The sequence below is a fragment of the Pseudopipra pipra genome, chromosome 5 (assembly GCF_036250125.1).
Source record: "Pseudopipra pipra isolate bDixPip1 chromosome 5, bDixPip1.hap1, whole genome shotgun sequence".
NCBI classification, from domain to species: Eukaryota; Metazoa; Chordata; class Aves; order Passeriformes; family Pipridae; genus Pseudopipra; species Pseudopipra pipra.
In genome coordinates, this window is record NC_087553.1 from 15666254 (window position 1) to 15688999 (window position 22746).

At 42.5% G+C, this 22746-nt stretch overlaps 1 protein-coding gene and 1 long non-coding RNA gene across 13 annotated transcripts in view; one reads left to right on the plus strand and one right to left on the minus strand.

The window, feature by feature from the left end:
• Positions 1 to 242: 242 nt before the first annotated feature.
• Positions 243 to 22746, plus strand: part of BICD1 (BICD cargo adaptor 1) — a 169430-nt gene continuing 146926 nt past the window's right edge. For all 12 annotated transcript variants that reach the window (XM_064654668.1, XM_064654664.1, XM_064654669.1 and 9 more), the window contains exon 1: positions 243 to 455. In XM_064654668.1, coding sequence (XP_064510738.1) covers positions 243 to 455 — 213 coding nt within the window. The remainder of the gene's footprint in view (positions 456 to 22746) is intronic.
• LOC135414189 (uncharacterized) lies at positions 15201 to 15956 on the minus strand. Its single transcript, XR_010430616.1, has 2 exons — positions 15836 to 15956; positions 15201 to 15441 (listed from the first exon to the last, which is right to left on the minus strand). It is a non-coding gene; the product is annotated as an uncharacterized LOC135414189 (long non-coding RNA).

Genomic DNA, 22746 nt, shown 5'->3' on the forward strand with positions numbered 1-22746 from the left:
GGGGAGGCGAGCGCGGCCTCGCCGCGCCCCGGGCGGCCGGCGGGGGGAGGAGGGGACCGCGGCTGCGGCGGGGCGGACCGCCCCCGCAGCTCGGCGGCGGCTGCCGCAGGCGGCTCCGACCCCCGGCGTCATCCTCATCCTCATCCCGGTCCCTACCGCCGTCCCCAGGCCGCCGGTGCCGCCCCTCGGCCGCGGCCGCCCCCTGGCTGCCTCGCCGGCGGCGCGGCAGTGCCGGCGGGGCTATGGCTGCGGAGGAGGTGCTGCAGGGCGCGGACCACTACAAGAGCGAGATCGAGCGCCTGACCCGGGAGCTCTCCGAGACGACCCACGAGAAGATCCAGGCGGCGGAGTACGGGCTGGTGGTGCTGGAGGAGAAGCTCACCCTCAAGCAGCAGTACGATGAGCTGGAGGCGGAGTATGACGGCCTCAAGCAGGAGCTGGAGCAGCTGAAGGAGGTGAGCCAGCCCGGGCTTTTGTCTCGGGGGTGCGGGCAGGTGCGGGGGCGCCCCACGCGCGTCCCTCCCCGGGGCCCCGGGCCAGCCCCCTGCAGGTGCGCGGGCAAAGATGTGGTGATGTGCGGGCCCCGGAGCGGCTGCGGGGTTCGTGGGATGGGGAGGAGGGGTTTCCCGGGGCCGAGGATCAGCCGGGACCATGGATCTTAAGGACGGATTACACGGGATCGCAAACCCCTTGCCCTGGGAAATTTCCCCGGGGCCGGGGCCGCGCTCCATCCCCTGCCGCCGGCAGCCACAACTTCTGGGAACAGGCGTTTGCGGCAGTGGAGGGTCCCTCAGGTCCTACCTCCATCGCATCACCCAAGGCTTTTTTTTAGGAAGAGGAGATGAAACAGCCCGTAGGATGAGAGCTGGGAAAACCCACTGTATAAGGACTCGGGATCTGTGTAAACAGCTGTCTGCAGTGCGTGAGGAGAGAGACAATTCCTTTTGAAGTTATTTATAGACCCGCTTTATTCTGGCAGTGAGGGGAACCGCTGCCATTAAGGGGGGAGGAGGGAGGCGAAGTAACCATACAACAGTCTCCAGGTCACTCCCCCATCAGTGGAAATTAAACTTCTGCGTCATGCTGAAAGGGTAAAAGACTTGATTGGAGAGGTGATTTGAGGTGATCTTTTAAATGTTTTTTTGTAACATTTGAAGTATAAAGTAGGTGAGTGCTACACCTTAACGTTCAGCTCTGCTAAATATGACTGAAAAATCGTCACTGTTCCTGTGTTCATCATTAAGGGAAGTAACTTGAGATTGATATGGTGCACATACACGGGAGCTACAGAAGGGGTGTGCGTGCACACATCTGCAGCACTCACAGCTCTACACTTCATGGTATTTTTGTGCTATCTTAGAATGTAACTGGCTACGTGTTTTGTAAAGAGAAGATAAAAGTACCAGACAGATACTCTCCCAAATTTAAAATGTATCTTTTTGTTCAACAAAAAAAATTATGCTATATGTCACGTGTAGAAATTCCATTAGAATTAATGAGATTTCTGTTAGAAACCATGAACATAATCCATATTGAGGGAAGCCACTTAAAAATTTAGGTTATATATGAATATATTCTTTAGAATACTGACTGATGCCCTTTTGGAAGTATTTTTAATAAAATAAAGGTTTCATTTTACTTGCAGGTAAATGAGTTATGCTACAGACTTGGTTCAGTGTCCAGAAGAGTTGAGAACATTATATTTTCTATATGAAGAATAAAGCTGTTTTTCAGAAAAACCTACTGATCTCCTTAAACTTGATCTCTGCCTCCCCACCCCCTGAGCCTATGCAGTAGGCTCAGGACTTTGAAACCAGTAATCACAGGTTGAGCGACAGAGGTACCTAACTTGAACTGGCATGAAGGCAGTGCTATTTGAAATGACCTGACATTAATAGAAGAACAGAATTAAGGGGGAAAAGGGCAACACAATTTCTAGGGAAAAAAAGAAGAAGAAGGAGAAGAAAGAGATAAGCAGAGCTGCAGCTAGCTGTTACCCCATCATAAGCATGTACAAAAGAAGTCCGATCAGAAGCCAGGATCACACATGGGTGCACATGGTCACAGATAGAAGGGATAGTGCAAGGAATTGACTTGAAATTATTAAACTAGAGGGATGAGTCAACACGCTTAACTGAAATCGAAGATGGGCACAAACTCTCTTCCTGCTTACCTGCCCTTGAAGTCAATGGGATTGCATGCTCTGCAACCCAGAATGTGTCCTGTGGGACCATGCCTTCATGCTGTGCCAACCACAGCATGGATACTGAGGGGATATCCATGGAGACAGGAAGAAGAGAAATCCTGTAGCTTGCCTGATTCTAAGTAAGAGTGGAGCCTCTCCAGTTTCCAGTCCAGACCTGGGGCTCTCAATTCCAGAGCTCTCCTTAGCAGCAGATAGGGCGTTTCCATCCCCCGCCTAGTCTGCAAGAGATTTTTTATTTCTTGCTTCTAACCTTTATAGCAGAAACCACAGATTCTTACTGTGCATGCAGCCCTGTGAAGGAGAATTTGCTCTTAGCCCTTCTTATTGCTGTAATCTGTTTTCTAGCTTCTGTGTTACCACCTCCATTATGCCTGTTCCATCAGCACAAGTCAGAGTCGTGATGGTGAGACACAAACAGATGGCACCTCTTATGACACTAGTGAGGCAGAATTCAGGTAGTTCAGGCAAACTGTTGTGGAGACTTGGGGTCATAGGTTTGGGGGCTGTAGGGTTCTGTCTGAAAGCTCTCAAAGTGGCAGAAGTCATCTGAAAACAGCTTTTATTTTTAATTAAAGCTCTGTCCAAAATGTGTGGAGAAGGGTCGTGTTCCTACTCCAGCAAGCCCTACCAAGGACATGCTGGCCAGTGGCAGGACATGCAAATGCCATGACTGACCGACTGACTAGCAGGAGCTGGGAAGACTTCCCAGCAGGAATCTCTGCCCCTGCTCTTACCTCGCTACAATCTGCAGCCTCTCTGAAGTCATACTGGGGTATAGAAATTAGGCCTCAAGTTTGTGCTGAAACAAGTAGTTTGTCCATTCATGAGCAATAGTAGGTGCAAGAGGGCGGGCAGGATTATGTCAGGACTACTACCTCTCCTTCTGCAGACCTTCTCTGAGCAGATTCAGTTACTGTATTTAAGTTTTGTTGAGGCAAGACTTTATTTTTTAACTGTTTCATTACTGAATTTTGTTCTGTTGTTAGGAGCTCACTGTATTTATTGTTCAGCAGACAGAGCTGCCTGTCTTTAACTACTCAGCCATGGTTTACCAGTCTGGGATCTGAAGTCTTCTTTTATGCTCCTTGGCAATCCAAAGCTCCAGTGAACTTCAGCAGTCCTTTTCCATATAGATGGCAATACAGAACCTCAGCTATATGATAATTTCAGTTGTTGGAGAATGAGATGGGAGTGTAAGGCCATTATAGGATGTTGAAGTAAAAGCAAATTGGAATCTATTACATTAAATATTAATACTCGTGTACAGGATATATGCTATCCACCATGCAATATGAATTGTTTTAGTAACCTCTGATGTTTCTTCTGCTGTATTCAGAGGTCTCTGCTTTAGCCCAAGACTTTGATATTTTGGGCCATGAGATTGACTTATGTTACAAAAACATTATTATTATTTAAAGCTTTATTAATTTTCATAGGGCTTGGTGGGGTTTTTTTCTGTCTAAAAATGATGTTTCTCCACTTTAGTCAATTACATCTCAATCTAGTGCAATTTTGGTGCTTTGGTAAAACACTATAGTTTTAGGGCCCCTGTTCAGAAAGTTACTTTAGCAGATATACCTTTTAACCTGCACTCTGTAAGAATTCAGAGACTGAGACTCATGGGATTGAAGGTAGCTTGTTTTCATTGTCTTGCTGAGTTGGGAGTTTATTACCAGCATATTTTATGGAAAAGATTTTCTAGTGGTTTTATTATCTGTGTTCTTACATGTTCAAATTGCATTTGCTGTAAGAATAATGTGTGTTGTTAGTTTTATTTCTTCTAAAGAAGTGTAAAATGGCTTCAAATTGATCTTCTTGCCTGAGCTGTTTGCTGTAGCTGTCACTGCTTGAGCAATGGGGTCCATTCCAGCCTCAACCATTCCGTGATTCCCTGATTAGCTACTGGGCACCTGTGGTCCATAAAGTTTTTAAAGCAGAGAAACATCAGTCACATTTAGTCATGATAGAATGGGGATGGAAGGCAGCTTTGGTGTCCAACTCTGCAAGACAGTTAGGCCTGAGAAATCCTAGCAAAGATTTCTCTTTGGGAATCAAATCATAAACATAGCAGCTGAGTAGATCCTCAAGTTCCTCTCCTTAATGCCCTCTCTGACTGACTAATTTAGGCAATATCTCCCTTGGCTTCTTGGCTTTTGTGGATTTCATTCTGTGGAGATAAACTCCTCCACTGGATTGCACATAGCACTGGCTATCTGATTTACAGGCTGAAGATGCAGTTTGATATTTGCTTTACTTTAAACACAGTTATCCTTGGTAAGTTATTGGAAACCAGATTATTGGTGAGTAGCCCTATCCTTGGCAGGTCCTTGTTTTCTTTACCTCACAGAAATGTTGTATCAATGATTGTGAAGTGCTTACTCACAATACTACTTAATAGGGCTTCCAGAAGCAATTCTTGGTCTGTGACTGAAAATGGTTTTTGAGGCATAGAGCTGAAGGCCTCTCTGGCAGGTTCTTTTCTGGGCTGCTCTTCCCTGCACTACTTTAACACAGGTGACTCAACCTCCATCTCTTCTCTCTTCTGAAGCGATGCTGCCCCTCCAGCTCCCCCAAAACCTCTCGCACTCCTACTGCTTGAATCACTTCTGCCTCTTCCATCTTTGAAGTGCACATTTGGTGGGACTTCTCTGGATCCAAAAAGGGCAGAAGAAGGGGAGACTTCCTATCCCAAATACAGTCCTGTTAAATGGTTGCTCTGCACACCTGTCTACATCACAGGATGCTTAGGAAAGTGTGAAGTGGCTCATAAATCCCACTGAGATGTTCTCAATTCTCCACAAAGCTGAATGTGTTCCAAATATGGAGCTTGGGAGCTGTGAACTGATGCCATCTCAGTATATCTTTACACCTCCTTCCAGTGACAGTGTCTGTGGGCTTGTGTCAGATGAGGCTGAACATTTTCAGCATGTCATCCTGATCTCATCACTTTGTCTTTGGGGTCTGTTGACATTGTGTCACTCAGAAAGGCCGTGAGGGCAGGGCAAGGGTGAGAGGGACCTGCAGACCTGGAAGGACTGTACTCAGGCGCTCTCTTGCACTGTTGTCTCCTCCAGAGTCCAGCCAACACTCCCTCTGTCTCTAGGGCATATCCTGCTACTGAAAGAACAGTTCATTTTGGGATATGCATTTATAAGGAATGCCTTTGCAAAATCAAGCAGCAGCTTGCAAATCAGTTATTACAGGCTGGGGACTGACTGGGAATCAGGTCTGTGGCAAAGGATTTGGGGATCCTTGAGGGACAGCGAGCGGAATGTGGGACAGTGGTGTGCCCTCACGTTGAAAAGGCTATCAGCATCCTGGACTGTTAGTAGCAGAAGCATAGCTGGTGGATGGAGAGAAGTGATTATCACTTTCGAACTGGCAGTTGTTAAACCACATCTAGAAAACAGCATCCAGTTTGGGATCCCTTAATACAAGAAAGACATAAATAAGCCAGACTGAGTTCAGCAGAGGACCACCAAAGACAGTCAAGAGCTGAAGCACTTTCCCTTTGAGGAGAGGCTGATGGATCTGAGCTTGTTCAGCCTGGAAGGAGAAGGCTGTGAGGGACTCAGCAGCAGCCTGTCCATACGTACAAGGAGGTTATTGAGATGACAGAGCCAGGCTCTTCACGATGATGGTAGAGAGTCTAATTGAAGGTCTGTAACCAGTGGTGTCCCACAAGGGTTGATACTGGGTAACTTACTCATCAATGACTTGGATGAAGGGCCAAATGCCTCTTCAGCAAGTTCACTGATGACACAAAACTGGGAGGAGTGGCAGATACCCCAGAGGGCTGTGCAGCCCTTCAGAAGGACCTCAACAGGCTGGAGAGGTGGGCAGAGAAGAACTGTCTGAAATTTAACAAAGGCAAAGGCAGGGTTCTGCACCTGGGGAAGAATAACCTCATATACCAGTGCAGGCTGAGGGATGACTTGCTGGAAAGCAGCTCTGCAAACAAGGACCTGGGGGTCCTGGTGGAAAGCAGCTGTCTGTGAGCCAGCAATGTGTTCTTGTGGCCAAGAAGGCCAAGGCTATCCTGGGGTGCATTAGCAAGAGCATTACCAGCAGGTCGAGGGAGGTGATCCTGCCCCTGGTGAGGCAGGATCTGGAGTGCCCTGTCCAGTTCTGGGCTCCTCAATTCAAGAGAAACAAGGAGCTCCTGGAGCAAGTCCACCAGAGAGCAAGGAGGATGATTAAGGGACTGGGGCATCTCTCTTATGAGGAAAGACTGAGGGAGCTGGGCTTGTTCAGCCTTCAGAAGAGATGACTGAGAGGGGACCTCATCAGTGTCTTATAAATATCTGAAGGGAGAATGTCAAGAGGATGAAGCCAGGCTTCTCTTGGTGGTGCTGAGCAATAAGATGAGAGGGAACAGGCAGAAACTGGAATGCAAGAAATTGCTCCTGACCATGAGGAAGAACTTTTTTACTGTGCAGGTGACAGTGCACTGGAACAGATTGCCCAGAGAGATTGTGGAGTCTCCCTCACTGGAGATATCCAAAAGCTGTTTGGACACAATCCTGAGTAATGTGCTTTACAGGACCTTGCTTGAGCAGGGAGGTTGGACCACATGGCCTCCAGTGGTCCCTTCCAACCTTACCCATTCTATCATTTGGTGAATGGTGGGAAGACAAGAGGCAACTGACATAAATTGAAACTAGATAACTTCAGACTGGATTGAACGTAGAACTGTTTCCCCATGAGCACAGGGAGTCCCACAGGTTGCCTGCAGAGGCAGTACAGTCTCCTTTCATGGGACTTTCCAAGCCCCAGCTGGATACAACCCTGAGGAACCTGGTCTGAGCTCAGAGCTGATCCTGCTGAGAGAATGAGTGTGGACTAGCGAAAAAAGGAGGTAGATAGCAAGGGACCTTAAGCAATGCAAAGTCTCTGAGGATGCCCACTGTGCCTGGTTAAATTCCAGTAACAGCTTGCTGTGAGTTACCCAATACATAACAGTGTGGTGCCTGGAAACGGTGACCGTCAGAGGACCCATAGCCTCACTTCATGCTTGAATTTAATATTTTCTGGCTTGTCATTAAGTCTGCATTGATCTGGGGTTACTAAGGGTGTAGTTTGATGTGTTCATTTCTCAACAAGACAATCCTACATCTCCCCCTGTCATTCCTGCCTCTGTTCTGGCTCTCAGCTGTGCCATTGTTCATACCGTCACACCAGGGCAGAAAACTAACCTCAGTTAAACAAAACTGAGGAAGGGGTGTATGCTGTCTGTAACCCAGGCTGGTTACATGATCTGGTTCACAATACCTTCCTGTAAACTGTTTTACCTGTATTGCCTAAAAGTCAGGAATGAATGCAGGGGAAAGAGAGGGACAGGATGAACTGCTTAAGCGGGTACTGATGTTAAGAGAGGTGCTCATTGAATTATGTCAGGATTGCTTCCTCTAAGAGGAAATGAATCCTGTGCATTAGCCTACAGAAAACATAAGCAGCCGAAATCATCTTAGGGGAAATTAGGACTATTGTTGGACCTTTGGCAGGATGCAAAGAAAAATGTAGATGAACCAGGTTTCTTTTCCAGGGACCTGTATTGCCACTTGCTCTCAGTAATTGCATTGTATCGTTATGAGCCAGTACAGATGAACATGCAATATTAGTCCTCCTATAATAGCCAGCCCTTAAACAGTGATGGTCAGCTTTAAACAGTGGAGGCTCACATACTCACAAAATAAACAGACTTCAATTTGTTTTCTCCCAATAGTTAAATTATTTTCTTTCATCAAAAAAATCCATTTCTATCTGAGAGATTCTGATTGAATCAGTCATCTGGGTTTAACTCTTCAGAGAGAAATGGAAGTTGCAACTGGATTTTATGTCATGGAAAAGTACATTTTCCATAGATTTTTTAGAAAATATTGGATTAGTACCAAATCTAATATGACTGATTGAGGTGTTATTGGGTAAGCCAGACATTATTATTGTGAGCTGCTTCCTGTCTAAGGCTTAAGAATGTAAAATTAGGGATCACTGAAGAGATTTTAATCTGAAGGTCCACATCTGTTTGGAATAAGGCCTTTTGTAATGGATTTTAAAAAATAACTTCCTTTAGTTGAAATACTTCTCCTTCCCTTCTGTGTTGCACTGTGGATTTTCTTTCTCAGGGGTGTGTGTGCAGTCTGTGTGCACAACAGCACTCAGGTTGAACACCTGGCTTTACTGAAAGTGCAAGTAGGGGCAAAACAATGGTGGAGAAAATAAGATTTGGCATAAAACAATAATTTGTGAACATTCATCATAATAAAATGGGGAGCATTCTCAAAGTCAGATGGACAGAGTAAATTTGCACCTGGGCAATTTTTATATACCTTATGCAGTTGGCAGCTGGAGGAAAATACATGCAAGATCAGGTATTTTTCTGGCTCTATTGAGGGCTTCTAGAAAAAGAGCTTTCTTCTTGAACAAGCGCTGAGTTTTTCAAATGAGCTCGAATGTGTTTGTTCTTCAGCACCTCATTTTTCTTCATGTTTTTGCATTGGTGTTTTTTCCACATGGACAATGGAAATAAAATCCGAATCCCTGCTTGTTCCTGCGTCCCTCATGTCTCTGCTATGCTGTAGGGCTTTGCTGCCTAGTTGCCTTTGCTATGGATTTCCCTTCCATATTTGTCTGATACCTGAGGGGATAATGTTTAATTTAATAGAATTCTGTACCGTACTTTTTGGGGGGGAGGGTTGATTTTAATTTATAATGGCAGAGACTGAAAAGGATACCATTTCTGCTGAACTGTCTTACCTTTGTGGCGTGACTTTCATAGCCCTCTTCTTGCCTTACTTCCCTGTGAACTCAACAACACTCTTGTTTTATGTAGGGGGAGAGAGGGTATTTTCCTAATTTAGAGGAATTGGTATGGCATGTAGAGACATGAATGTGCCCTTTGTCCCTTTACCACTCACATCAGTAGCAGCAGATGACTATGAGGAGAAACCAGCAATTTTTGATGCTGTACTGTGAATGCAGTCCATGAGTACAGACTAGCTACAGATGGAAGTAGTTAGGAGTAGTCAGGTGAAAAATGTGTCTGAGCAAGGGCAGGTGCCTAAAGCTGAAGTAGGCAGGTAGAAATTAAGCTAGGTTGCAGATTAGTGTTTTACTGGGGACTCTATTTCGCTGCAGAGGGTAATATTAAAAATAATTTTGAGATTATAATATTTATGTTTCTGAATTTCTTTCACTATCAAAGTTTAATTAACTTAGTAGTTAAAAGAAGAAGCAGGTCACTGTCCTAAATATATGGTTTTGGGACAGACCTGTGAGAGCTATTAACAGCAAAAGGCTTTCACTAAGACTGCATCCAATTCCGTTTTCTTCATATCTCTTGGGGTTCCTCTCTCTCCATCTGCAGCCCATAATTTTCTGCCTCATTCTTATACAGTCTTTGTCTCCTGTCCAAGATGGTTTATATACTTTTAAGTCTTTATTTTTTTTCAGTCTTTGTCCTCTATCTTAGTTAGTGTTCATTTGCTGCGGAATTTTTTATATTAAAGACCCTTTTTGTCATTGTGTGAATGTAGGAAATCTGGCCATTTCTGGCAGACTAGACCTTCCATGCCATGCTCATATATTGTAAAGACATGAGGGATTCCTAGAAACATTTAGAAATGTTTTAGCATGAACTGAAATTCAAACAACCAAGGACTTGTCTGCTCTGTTTTGTAGCAGCCTCACCATTAAAATCATCGTTGGAAAGATCACTTTTAGGGCAGCTTTAAAATTGGATTGGCTGTGTATATGCATAGGAAGAAGGCACCTTTTTCATAAGGCTTTACAAAACTAATTTTTTTTTCTAACTTGCTGCATGTTTTATGGGGTTGTTTGTTTATTTAACCCCAGACAAGAAAACTAATGCCCAGTGAGGTTAGATAATGCACTCAGTCCTTGTGATTAGCACTGGGAATGGGGCCCGTTAGCCACACAGTCCTACCATACCCTCTCCATCACCCTTGCTCCTTTGAATCAGACCTAATTTACCTCTGCACTGTGTTCAATCCATCTACACAGCAAGTGGTTTCCTAGTGCTAGCAGTAATAGATATATAACACTGTGCTTAACCAAGAAGCATAAAAGACATCCTCAGTTACCAGAGTTGGCCAGTTACCAGAGTTAGCCGCCTTTCACTGCAGTCAATCACCTCTGGGAACATTTCAGCTAAATTATATAAACTTCATCTCTCCTTCCTGGGGTGTTTTTTTTTGTGTCTGTGTTTGTTTATTTTTTTTTATTTCATATTCTCTCAGAACTCACAGGTGACACACAGTTAACAGGGGCAATGCCATGCATTCGATATGCACTCCGAAGTTTGTCAGCACCAAACAGCCTTTCCTTGCTTCCCATAGTCACTCTGGATGGATTTAAATGTCAGTGTACTGCGAATGAACTGCGAAGTGCTGTTTGTCATCACTGACTAATGGCTAATTCCCTGCCTGGAAGTTGTTAACAGCTGCAGTTTTTACTTCTGTTTTGGATACTTAGAGGAGGAAACCCAGCTCCCAGCAGTTTTAAAGCTCAGATAGGAAGACAGAAAAAGATCAGGAAACTTTTAAGTATAAAGATAGGAATTTGGGTCAGGCAAAAGGAACAGGTGGCTTGGTTGAAATAATTCATTTATAAAAGCTTGGCTGTTGGCCGAACAGGAATGCAGCATGATTCGGATTTTGTCTTCTCAGGACTGGAGTGTTGTCTACTCACACACACAAGGCAAGATGCACTGGAATCCTTGTCCAGAAGGTTAGAGCTTTCAACCTTTTGGCATTTGAGTTTTAAGAGAACTGGAACATTTGGTATGGAGGCACATGGGGAGTTCACAGTTGGGTTAAAGTGTCTGTGTAGATATAGCCTCTGGTTCTCAATCTGATGTCTAATCCAAGATATTTAACAACTACTGTCCAACTTGAATCTGTGATTCCTCTTACTAAAAGTGTGCTCCCGATAGCTTGTAATTTATATAATTCATAGTAGTAATAAAGTCAAGTTTGTGGGGGTTTTTTAGGTGATTAGGAAAAGTTTTTCTCATTCAGTCCTTTCTTTCTTTCTTTGATAACTTCTTGTAATTCCCATCTACAAACAGTTAGGAAAGGTTTGATTTAAGCATCACACGTGGAGAATGCCATCTCTTAACAATATACCCCATATTCAGGGTTGCACCTCAAGGTCATTTTGAAGACCAGTGCTGAAGTCCTGGCTATGTGGGTAAGAGGGGGGCAATGCCACCTTCTGGCAAACAGCATTGTCATCAAGATGCATGTGATAAAATGTGTTATAAACTGAGAATTCGAATTTCTTCCCATTAAAGAAGGGAGAACTGGCAAAACTATAATTACTGAGTCTCAGATGTGCTCTTACTCTTCCAGTTTAATGAATTTTCATAATTCTGCTGAGCTTCAGTAACTGCTCATGTGTATGTACTTGGCTAGCCCAAATATGTAAGAACAAGGGAGAAAACCCACCACAACCAAGCACAAAACCCAGCAGAAATCTGAAGGAAAGAGTTTTAAGCCGACATGTATCTTCCATCTGCAGTAAGCTAAAAATGTGCACTGAATCAATTACTAATCAATAAAACCTCAGTCATAAATCTAGGCCCTTGGTGACAAAATTTTAAGTAAATTGTAAGGATATGGTAACAAGGACTCCTCTGTGAAATAAAGGATATAATATCATATATATGTGTGTGTGTGTATATATATATATATATATAAGAGAAACAGCAGTTAGATGGGATATAATTGTCTGTGTATACCAATAAGGGAGATGAAGTCACATGGTGTCTGTTAGGAGTGCATTACTTTGAGCATTAGGTAATTCCATTTCTTGGGCATTAGGTAAGCTTTTATTTTTTTTTCTGCCAGTTAAGGTCTGACTGTTGCCATCTGATAATAACAAAACTTTCACTTAAGATGCTGTAAGCTCAGCTGTGTAAAAATAGTAGCAAATCTGAAGCAACACAGTTCAGCAATAGCATTTTTTTCCAAATTTGAAGTTACAATGATGCTATGGATTCTTAGGTGCTTAGTCTTCCCAAAAGGAAAACCATATTAAAAGAATAGAATTGAATTACTGAATTTAGTTACCTGGAATTTTGTCCCTAAAGTCTGTATTTTAATTTTTATGGAAAACACTGGGTTTGCTTTATTAAGCAGACTTACCAACCTCATATTGAAACCTACTTCTTTTTGCCCACTGTAGATCTTGGGATACACATTTAGGCTTCTGTCTTTAAACATTTCTGCTATCTATGTAGCATAATGTAATCTATTTTAACATGCCTCATGATTTGTTATTTCGAGTATTTTCTGTCTTCTTGCTTGTGGGTAGGTTCAAGAACAGAAAATGCAGTGTTGCCTCAATTATAGTTTTAGCACTTGGTGCTTGAAAAGTAGTTCAACTAGTTCCCTGGGCTGATGTTAGAGACCTTCAGAGTTGTGCCTATGTTTTTATGACTGTTGAATTTGCTCTTGTAGTAGATTAGACTGATGAGAAGACACTTAAACCTAAAATAAGCATATAAGCCTTGTTTGGATATAAATAACCCTTTCCTTGGGTATAACAGGAAGAGTTACAGGTAAGGACCATCCTGTGTACACTTTTTATTCTGTGAAGGTTTCTTGTTTGCAAGATGCTTCTTGAAATGTGGCCCGTGGTTTCTTAATGACTAAGAACTTGAGTTAGGCACCACAGGCTGATGCTGGGCTGGCTACTGACAGCTGCTGCTTTGTTGCTGTTACTCAAGGATGTGCTTCTTAAATATTCTACTCTGAAGAAGTGGGTTTTGGAAAGGGGATCCTGAATTCTGCCCCAAAACCCTATGGCAGACATTCCTCTCCTGCAATCACTTATTTTTGTAGCAGAAAGTAATCTACCACTTGAAAAGGAATCCAAACTCTGTTAAGCAGCGTTTTTAGGAGCTTGCAGTCCAATGCTTTGTGCTATCTGTGGAGAGAGGAGTTGCAGCTTTGGAAGTGGCAGTGTAATGAATAGTCAAGCACTTACCAGAGCACTGGCACTGGATGGATGCAGGGAAAAGCCAGAGGGAGTGAGTCAGCACGACCTTGGCTGCTGCCAGAGGGTTGGGTATCACATCCAGCCTCAGTGGTCACTGACATTGGTCAGGGTCTTTAGCAGAAAGAGACTCTGGTGAAATAATGTGTCTGACAGGTGTCACATGTATAGAGTAATGAAAACATCAACATTAGTCAGTTTTAGTTATTAAAAGGTAATTTAGTTAGTAAACAGGTCTAGTTCTTTGTTACCCTGTGACAGAACAGACTACATTCTGGGAAAGTGGAAACATTCTGAAAAATGAGAGTACTGCCTGTTTCCTGAGCTGCAGTTTGGCACATTAAGTCTCAGCAGGGTGGGATAAATTGTTATTTATTGCGTGACAGTAACACCTGGGGATTCTGCGATGCCTGGCACAAAGAGTTTCAGGCATATAAATAGAAGATTAGGGATTTTACAGTGGAAATAGAGAACTTTGTCAGGGATTTGTTACTAAGGAATAATATGGGGAATTTAGAGATGAGTAATAGTAGTTCAGAAGCTGTGGAGGGATAGGCTGTTCAGCCATAATTTCATAGTAAATCTGGCTAAATCACAAGGAAAACACGTATTTTTCTCAGATCTAGTCCAATCATTTATCTTCCAAAATCCTTCCATTTTAAAAAGCCGGTCAACCAGAAAGCCAAAGCAATCAACTGCCTTGTGCTCACTGACCAGGGTGTGCACTGGCAGTATCTCCCACTGGTGCCAGTGTGACCAGTAAGGCCATTTAGGAATGATGTTGCTGGTAGTTTTGCTACTGTAACACAATCAAAACTAAAAGAAAAATGAGGATGAAAAACTTAGATAAAATTCCTTTGTTTGCTAATTCATTATTTGGCACCATTTCAGTGGTAAAGCCCTTGTCACTAGAGACCATCAGCAGCTCTTCTGCATCCTGCCTCCTATGGGCTGTCCTGTCTTTTTGTGGTCCCCCTGCCCCATACTCTGGTGATCCCAGAGTACATCCCCCCCGAGTTGCCCTTTCTACTTTGCTCTTTCCCCCTTTGGAAGCTGACTTCTCCTGGCTGCCATCCCACTATTTGTAACCCTCTTCCTTCGCCTTCCCACTTACCCATTCAGAACCACAACTCTTCTCTGCTGGGACTGAGATTTTCACATCAGCATTTACTAATCCCTACAGGCTGAAATGCTTAATTTTTAATTTGCTCTTTCCCCACACCTAGTTGTTCACTGTGGTGGGGGGGAGACCAAATTCCAGCCGCCTCTCCCTGCAAAGAATGCATCTCGCCTCTCCTTGCCTGCTGTCAGTGGGTAGCCTCATCCCACAAAGTACTCCTTGTTTCTATTGCTGCCTGGGGAGAAGTTAAATGTCAGGCTTTACTGTATTGAGACCCAGCATGTGGGATGTCCTTTATAATGAGAATACGAGGGAAATCTTCATTTAAATCTGTGACACATGACTTTTGCAGTTCTTTGGGAGGTTGGTTCAGCTAAAATCTCATGGGGTATGTTGAGCAGTAGATCAGGCTTCTTGCAGAGCTGGCAATGGTTAATGTGGAACTTGGACTGAGAATTTGTAGAGAGCAAACTCCATGGGGCAAGGCCTGCCCTTGCCCGCCTGTTTGTATTGAATGAACACAGTGAGCCTCTATTCTTGGCTGGGACAATTAGGTCCTATGGCAATATGAGTAATTAATAATAAAATGAGGCCTCTTCTGTGGATGGGCTGTTAGAAATAATTTCCTTCTGCCAGTTGCTTCTCTAGAATGTGGTTTTGAACTTTGAGATCCTGAAAGAGATAATCGAAACACAAGCAGCTGTCACAAACCTTTAGCTTTGTTTGTGTAGGCAGTGGTGGAAAATCCCAAAACTAAATCGTCAGATGGTTCACTGGTTTGTGCATCTTTTGTTGTAACATCAAGCTCTTATGCAACTGGACCCTTGTGTGATTAAAGACTCTTCTCACTAAAAGTGGGTTTCAACTGTTGATATTTTTAATAAGGGGAAAAGAAGCAAAATCATGCAAAGGAAATTACTGATCCCCTGATTGCTCTTCACCCAATTCTCATATGGTAGATACAGAATCAGCTGTGCTGTCCCATCAGTGTGATCCAGCTGTTGCAGCTGCAAGAGGTAGGCTCTTGTTTCCAGTTGTGGTGTATTAGAGATGGTGGTGACTCTGAATCCTGCCTTCACTCACATGGCAGCTGGGCCTAAAGGTGAAATAAAGCATTTGGTTGCTTTGGCACATCACAGTCCTTCAACAGCTGTTCTTCACCCCCTTTGCAGGAGGGGCAGTGTCTGGCCCACAGGTTGCCATTTAGATGAGCCCAGTGAGCAGTGGTAGAACAATGTAAGGAACAAAGGAACGTGGTTCATAGAGGTCTGAGGGCTCCTTCTGTCCACCTTCTTCCCCATATGTACAGAAAGCTGAACTGCAGAGGCCTCCAGAGACTTCTTTCACAACCTTCTTTGTATCCTTGTCAGAGCTCTGCTAAAAAAAGGCGTCAATGACTCTGAAATTTAAAGTTAGGTATCCAAGACATACGTTGTGGCTCCAAATTTTTTACTACTAATAAACCCCTTATTCCTTCAATGAGCTCAAACCTGACTTTTTCAGGAAGCTGACAGCTGGTGATGATGATGGTGATGGTGAAGATGAGTATGGCTGAGAATGTGACATCATAATTGAGGGGTTTAGAGTACTGGCCTCCCAGTAAGCAATGCAAACATGCAAGTGTCCTTGGTGGGTTGTAGCTAATGAGGAGGAGAATAATTTTTGATTTTATTTTTTTTTTTCAGTCCATGTTCTGTTAACCATTGTAATTACACTACAATTTTGTGGTTTTAACATATCCATGACCAAAACCTTTTCTGGTGGCCAGTTTGTTTTTATTAAGATTGTGTTGTGGCCTGCAGCCAGAGGCAGTGGTGCTAATATAGAATGTGATTTCTGTCTGTTCTCAGAAGCTATGCAGAGCCAGGTACAGCAAGTATTTTTTCAATTTTTTTTTTTTTTTTAAATAGGAAACATTGGGCTCCATGACAACACTGTGAATTATGATCTGAATTCTCTGCAGCACCTCTTCTGGAATCAACAGAATTGTGCTGGCAAAGAACTTGGCTCTTCATAGTGTTAAGTCACACAACTCTAACAGTGACTGTCATTATGGTGTTCCCAGAACTATAAGGTGTTTTGATGGGAGGACTTGGCAGCAGACTGGATGCACTGGTGACTCAGTGTGCAGTGCTCTGCCTTCTAAGTAAAAAATGACCTGGTGCCCTGGCAGTGTGGTTTGTAGTTTGGTTTTTGTGTTGTTCTTATGAGATGTAAACCCATCTGCTTTCATAAAATTAATGTATATTACTTTTTGAAAAGGAAAAATAATATTCTTACTGCTTTTTTGATAAATTTAATGTTGAGTTAGCTGTCTGTTTTTACAGAGCTGGTAGGAGAGATTAATCACCTTTGCAGTCTATATCCTTCAGTCAAATTTGGTCATAATTTGCCACCAAGAGATTCCAAGTTACTCCATAGGAAGCAGGTTAAGAGTTGCTCTTTGTTTGCCCTGGATAGTTAGGCCCGAATTTGTGCGATGGACCTTGGGTCCCCTTCCATGCTGAAGTGCATTCTGATGAGGTTTAAAGCCAAATTCCTTTCTCATTTTCAGATTTGGGATCTGTTCGTAGAGAGATTTTCTTCTGTGATAGTTGTGAGAAGGCTTGTGCCTTGCTGCAGTGTGGCATGAGAAGGGCACACAGTACAGGTGTCACCTTTTGCAAACCAGGCAGCTTCTTACAGACAAGAGCAGAATCTGGTCCTGAAGCCCACTGACTGTAGAAGCCAAGAGGGATAACGTGCCCTTCAGAGATCCACTTTACCCAAACAGATAACATTCCTTTAGAAGTCTAACTGAAGCAAGGCATTTTAGAGCAATATTGAATTAGAAAAGTAGTGGGTGGTCTTGGACAAAGAGCAGCAGGAGGCCTGACTTGAGCAGAGGGTTGGACCAGATGACCATCAGCAGTCCCTTCCCCTTCAGCTATGGTGTTGAGTCTGTGAGTCTACACAGAGTTCTTAAAACTGGCTTCAAAACTCACGGTTTACGTGTGAAATCCATGGAGGATCTTTGCTTCTCTGGTTGAATTCCCTCATCAGTTCCATAAAGATGAAATAGAGGAATGTAGAACAAGAGGTCAGATTTGTAAAAGGAGCATCTCACCCGAGAAGGCTGCCCACTGGATTGTCCCCAGCACAATTAGGTTTAAGCATCTGTGGAAGACCTCCTGAGCTAGGTGGAACTGGGATAGAGGTGTTAGATGAGCACAGCACATTCTTTTGCTCTTGTTTGTATGATCACACTGCTAAAGATTTGTTTAACCATATCTTTGATGGACTATTCCAGGCTTGTTATTTTTCCTCTTTATCCAGTAATAAGTGTAATCTAAATATGAAACTTCAACATATGCAGACCTCTTATCCTACAGGAACAAACAACATTAAGAGGGTAGAGAGAGATTCATGGAGCAACAGGACCCCTAAAATGTACATCCTCTCCACTGAACTACACAACAATAAATAAACACAACTCCCATGTCCTGTCTGTCTCTATGTACAGTGATTTATAGAAGTTTTTAAATGTCAGCAGGAACATTGATGGCATCTCAAACGAATGCAAAAATCCTACTGTTTGCAGCAATCACTGTTATATTTGTGATCACAATAACTTTGGCTGTAATGTAGAAGTTAAACCATCAGTTCATTTGTAACTGACTGAAATGAAAGTTTCTAAATTAAGCTTAAAAACAATTTAAAACAAATTGCATTATTTCCTTTCAGTTCCAATGGAAGCCTTTTTATTTCCCAGGCTGTCTCAATTTTGTCTATATATCTATGTCATTCAGAATAGGTGGGGTTTTACCTGTTTTGTAACAGCAGTACAAAGTACTTCAAGAAAGGGGGGGGGAAAGAGGTTTGCAGTAGGTGTTAATTTCAAATTAAAATATTATTTGTATCTTCTGCAGCAGGGTTTTGTTTGTTTGTTTGTTTTGACTGTAATTTCCTGATTTTGGCCATAATAATGTAAAATATTTCTAAAATATTTCTCCTGTTTGTAAATATTTTTAGTGACTTGTGAATGAAAGTGAACTGCATTGCAAGATTTTATTTTCTGTGGTAGTCTTCATAAGATGTGCTGGTAATCATGCTCTGTAATGTATGCAACAGAGGACAAGAAAGAAGCAGAAAAACAGTTGTAATTTACAGTTGGTAAATTGGGCTGCCTCTGACAGCATCAAAAAAAAGCTGTTTTGTTTCATATCTGCTAAAGTTCTCGTCCAAAATAATCCGATCAGTTATTATAGGCTTTACAATATTGACATTTTACTGAGGCATTTCTTTGTAAATATTACATTTCTGCACAGTGCTGCATACCTGTAGTAATTACCAGGGCTTAAAGAAGTCTGGTTCATAATTTATGAATGACACTGACGTTTCTGCAAGTTCTGAATGTTGATGTCTTTTATTGTAGGTACACACAGGCAGTCACGAAGAGGCTTATCTTAAATTCACATGGATTCAGTACTGCATAAGGTGACAGTTTTTAGTGGCAAACATGCAGTGAGATGATCAGGAATATGTGTAGGTGTGTGCATGAAATCTGGTGGTGGCCGCTCCTGCGCTGCTGGATGCCTCCCTGGAGGTGAAGCCGTTGTTATGCTGTTTGGGCTGGGTCCCTCATCTTCTGCATGTAGGAATATCTAGAGAGCTGTCAAATTTTGACAGCATTTTTTTTCGAGAGAGCACCTCAGGATAAGAAGCTGGTTTGGAGTGTTTGAAGAAAAGCAGGCTGACCCAATTTTTCTGCACATTTGGCGTTTACAGGAATGAATTTACAGCAGTTCAAAGAGACCAGGTATTCTCACTCTCCCTGAAATCCCACCATGACAGCACAGGAATAATTAATCCTGCAGTCATACGCATTATTCCCACTGTTGTTTTCCCAAAAAAAGGGATTACTACCTTCATCTATTGACCCTTACCTATTGAGGTTATCCTCATTCCTCACTGGCCACTACTGATTGCTTCTTAATGCAATTCTGGAAAAAGCATGTGAAAGGGAATGTTTCCAGTCCTTAACTACAAATTTTCAGTGATATTGTGTAGACAAGAAATATGTAGGGGTTTTTTTTGGGGGGGAGGTGGGGGATATGTGGGCATGGCTTAGCAACAGGATCAGGTGAGAAATAAAATAGGCTATAAAGGAGAAGGGAAAGAAGGTAGGTCTTGAGGGGTAGGGATGTCCTGTGGTTACATCAGAGAAGTCATGGGGATTCTGATTAAAAAGCTACAGACTGATCCTAAGTAATATTCAAGGAGCTGTTTCCATGTCTTAGTTTTCACACCAGAGTTGGTAACTACTGCTTTGATCTGTATGTTTCCAGTGCTATGCAAAGTAAAGAGCAGCTGGGTTTGATAGCTTTAGGCAGTCTGTCTGCTTCAGCTGTGTGTCCCTGAAGGCTGGGCCAGCTCAATAAGGGCCAGCTGATGGCACAGGAGCTGTGATTAAAGATGTGCTTTGGCTCAGGGTCTGTTATGTTTATTCTGGAGGGTTTTGATGCTTCAGGGAGGTTGAAACAAATAAATAAACAATCCTGCCATGTTTGCAGTAAAGAAATGAGATAGACTGTCTCCCAGCTGCCTATTCTGCTCTGACTTTAACCTCCCCATGCTGAAGTGGTGCTGCAATGGCAGGGAGCAGCACTCCTGAGCATTGGCTCTTATTGCAGGTGAAAATGGGTTCACACTAACGAAGTGGGTTATAAATTTTGCTGTCTCGTAGGAGGAAGGTTGTTGGGGCTGCCTGCTTTTTAGTGCTTGTCTCTTGGGACTCTTGAGAAGGTTATGCTGCTTTACTGTATTTGTGTGATAAAGACCTGTGTCCCTGTAAGAGAAGGGTGAGTGCCCAAGGAAAATAGTGGGCCTGCATTCTACTTGCTTCTGAGTAAGTGCCAGAGCAGTAGGGGTTAGCTGTGTGGAGTGCCTGGGGAGTGTTTATAGGGCTGTGACTCCTACTTCCCTTTGGGGAAATTTTTGCATTTTTATCAGTATATGTTTGTTTGGCTTTATATCATTTCCCATGTGGTCAGAAATACTCCTTGTGTAGGACTATGGGAGCTGCCTGGTCATGAATAGCCCTTCTCTTTGCTATGCTATGTGTCTTTGTCTTGACTGTATAAAATGTGCTGCTCCTGCTGGTGTGTCCTGAAAGGCATCAGAACATTCTCGTCCCTCTCTGGGTAAGTAAGGACTTAAATAATGCTGTTACTTTCATTCTACAGTTTCAGTAGTTCAGCTTGGAAATATAACTGAGGTGGTAACTGAGCTTCTGGAATCATTTTTTTCTGAGGCTGTGTGGGAAGTGGTGAATTCTGTGACTTTCTTATCTATTGGCAAGTAGTTGGGAATGACATTTAGAAAAGTCTTTTTTTTTCTTGTTAGCTCTACCATAAAATTCTAAGCACAGAATCCTAAAATGTCAGTTTCTTCTATCCTCTTTTCTGAGGGAAAGAGAGGTAGCATTGGAAGAGAAGAACTTTGTAATTTCAGCACAAAACTGTGCCTTTATTTTGGCTGCAGTCTGGGTTGGATCCCATAGGCTAACCAAGTGAGTGTATGAAACTAAACGGTTTGATGGCATTACCCTTTCATTTTCCCTATTGAATTCTTCTGCCATAACCTGATAGGTGAGGCTTTTGTATTCTGACAGGTGCTGGATGAGTTGGTCAAAGGACTTTAGTGTTCAGGGTTAAGGGTTTAGTGTTGTGTACTTCTCCTTGGCTGAACAAGTTGCTGGTTGCAGCTTTCAGTTCATCGTGGATGGTCTTGAAAGAGATTTCAACTGATTCTTCAGGATCCAAAGTCTGTTATAGCCACAAAGTAGCCTGGTTTCTAACCTTCAACATCTTATGTTCTGTTCCATTTGTTTCTGTCTACTTGTATTTATTAAATATGTAAGGTTTGCCTTAAGGGCAGCATAGGCTGTTAAGTTCATGATGATTTCTGTAAAAGAAAGCAGGTGAATGCTTACAGATATTTAGAGTTATTGCCCAGTAACAAATCCCTGTACTAGTGGCTCTGATTAAATGGAAAATATGCTGAAAAAATTGTTTTCTGTAGTCACATTAACACATACTTTTGCTTAAAAAATAAATTGCTGATAAGACAGGGCATTCTTCATAAAAATTATACTGCCAGCTTATGGTTTTGTCTGATTTTCCATTAAATAGGCCTGTGTTTTAGACTAGTCTGCAGAGAAGCTTGAAGTTTTAGTCTTGTCCTTACTACTATAAAACTGTTGATAGAAACCTAAAATGCAATTCTTCTTCCAAGTTATTATTTAAGTTAAAATGTTAATGGGCACTACAAAGACCACTAATACTGGAGGTATGAATGTGAATTCATACTGTTTTCATTTCTACTGAAGCAGGTTTTTCTAAACACCAGTTAGGTGGTAATTTTTTAATCTCTGACTTGATAGTAATTCAGCATTGTCTATTGCATTGTCTGAATTTTTTTCTGCCTCTCAAAAGGTGAGACTTTGCCTGCTCAGTGTCATCTTGTCATTCTTGTCAAGCTACAAATGTATTTTGTATTTTTAAGGACTTGAAGAAAAATGTGGATTTTGTTGTGGGTTGTTTGTTTGTTTGTGGTTTGGGTTTTTTTTGGTATGGTTTGGTTTGGTTTTTTTCTTCGGTTGTATCCCAGAGCTCTGGGGCTAGAGTTAAAGGAGCCTTCCCTGCATGGGTACAGAAATGTGCCCTCAAAATCAGGGATGCTGGGACTGTTAACAGAATTGGGCTTAACAGATAACAGTAATTTTCATGTTTCAGATCCTGCCTCTCTTAACTTGCTCTGACCAAAGAGACACATCCAGCATGATCTTTTTCAAACCTGTAACACCCTGTATCTGTCCTTTAAAATTCTCTCTAAGGATCACACAAGGCATGCCTCTTAAAGTCACAAGTAATTGCCGATGCATATGTGTTTTCTGTCCTTTTTTTTCTTCTGTGTTACTTTAGTCTCTTTAATTTCTTGTTCTTTAGTGGCTTTATCCTCTTTTTCCAATTACTAGGATTTTCTCTCTCAAGCGTCTGGAGTAAATCTCTGGAAAACTGCATCACGCACAGCTGTCTAGGTTTTCCAAAATTTTTCTTTGGCTTGTATTCAGAGACTATTTTAGTGGCAAACAAATTAGTGGGATTGTTTAGAAGCAGAAACATTTCTTCATTTTACATATGTAAAGGGATATTTAAAACTTTGCATTTAGCTTCAAGAGCTCTTATTGAAATGAGGCAAGAAACAGCAAGGTTGGGGGGGAATCACATGGCTTCTCTTGTTGGATTTATTTAGTTAGAAAAAAGTCTTATCTAGCAGTTAAGCTGGAAATTTGTGCTGCAGTGGGAGCCCCTCAGAAATGAGCTGTCATCTTGCAATGTTACTATAGGCTACTGCTGTG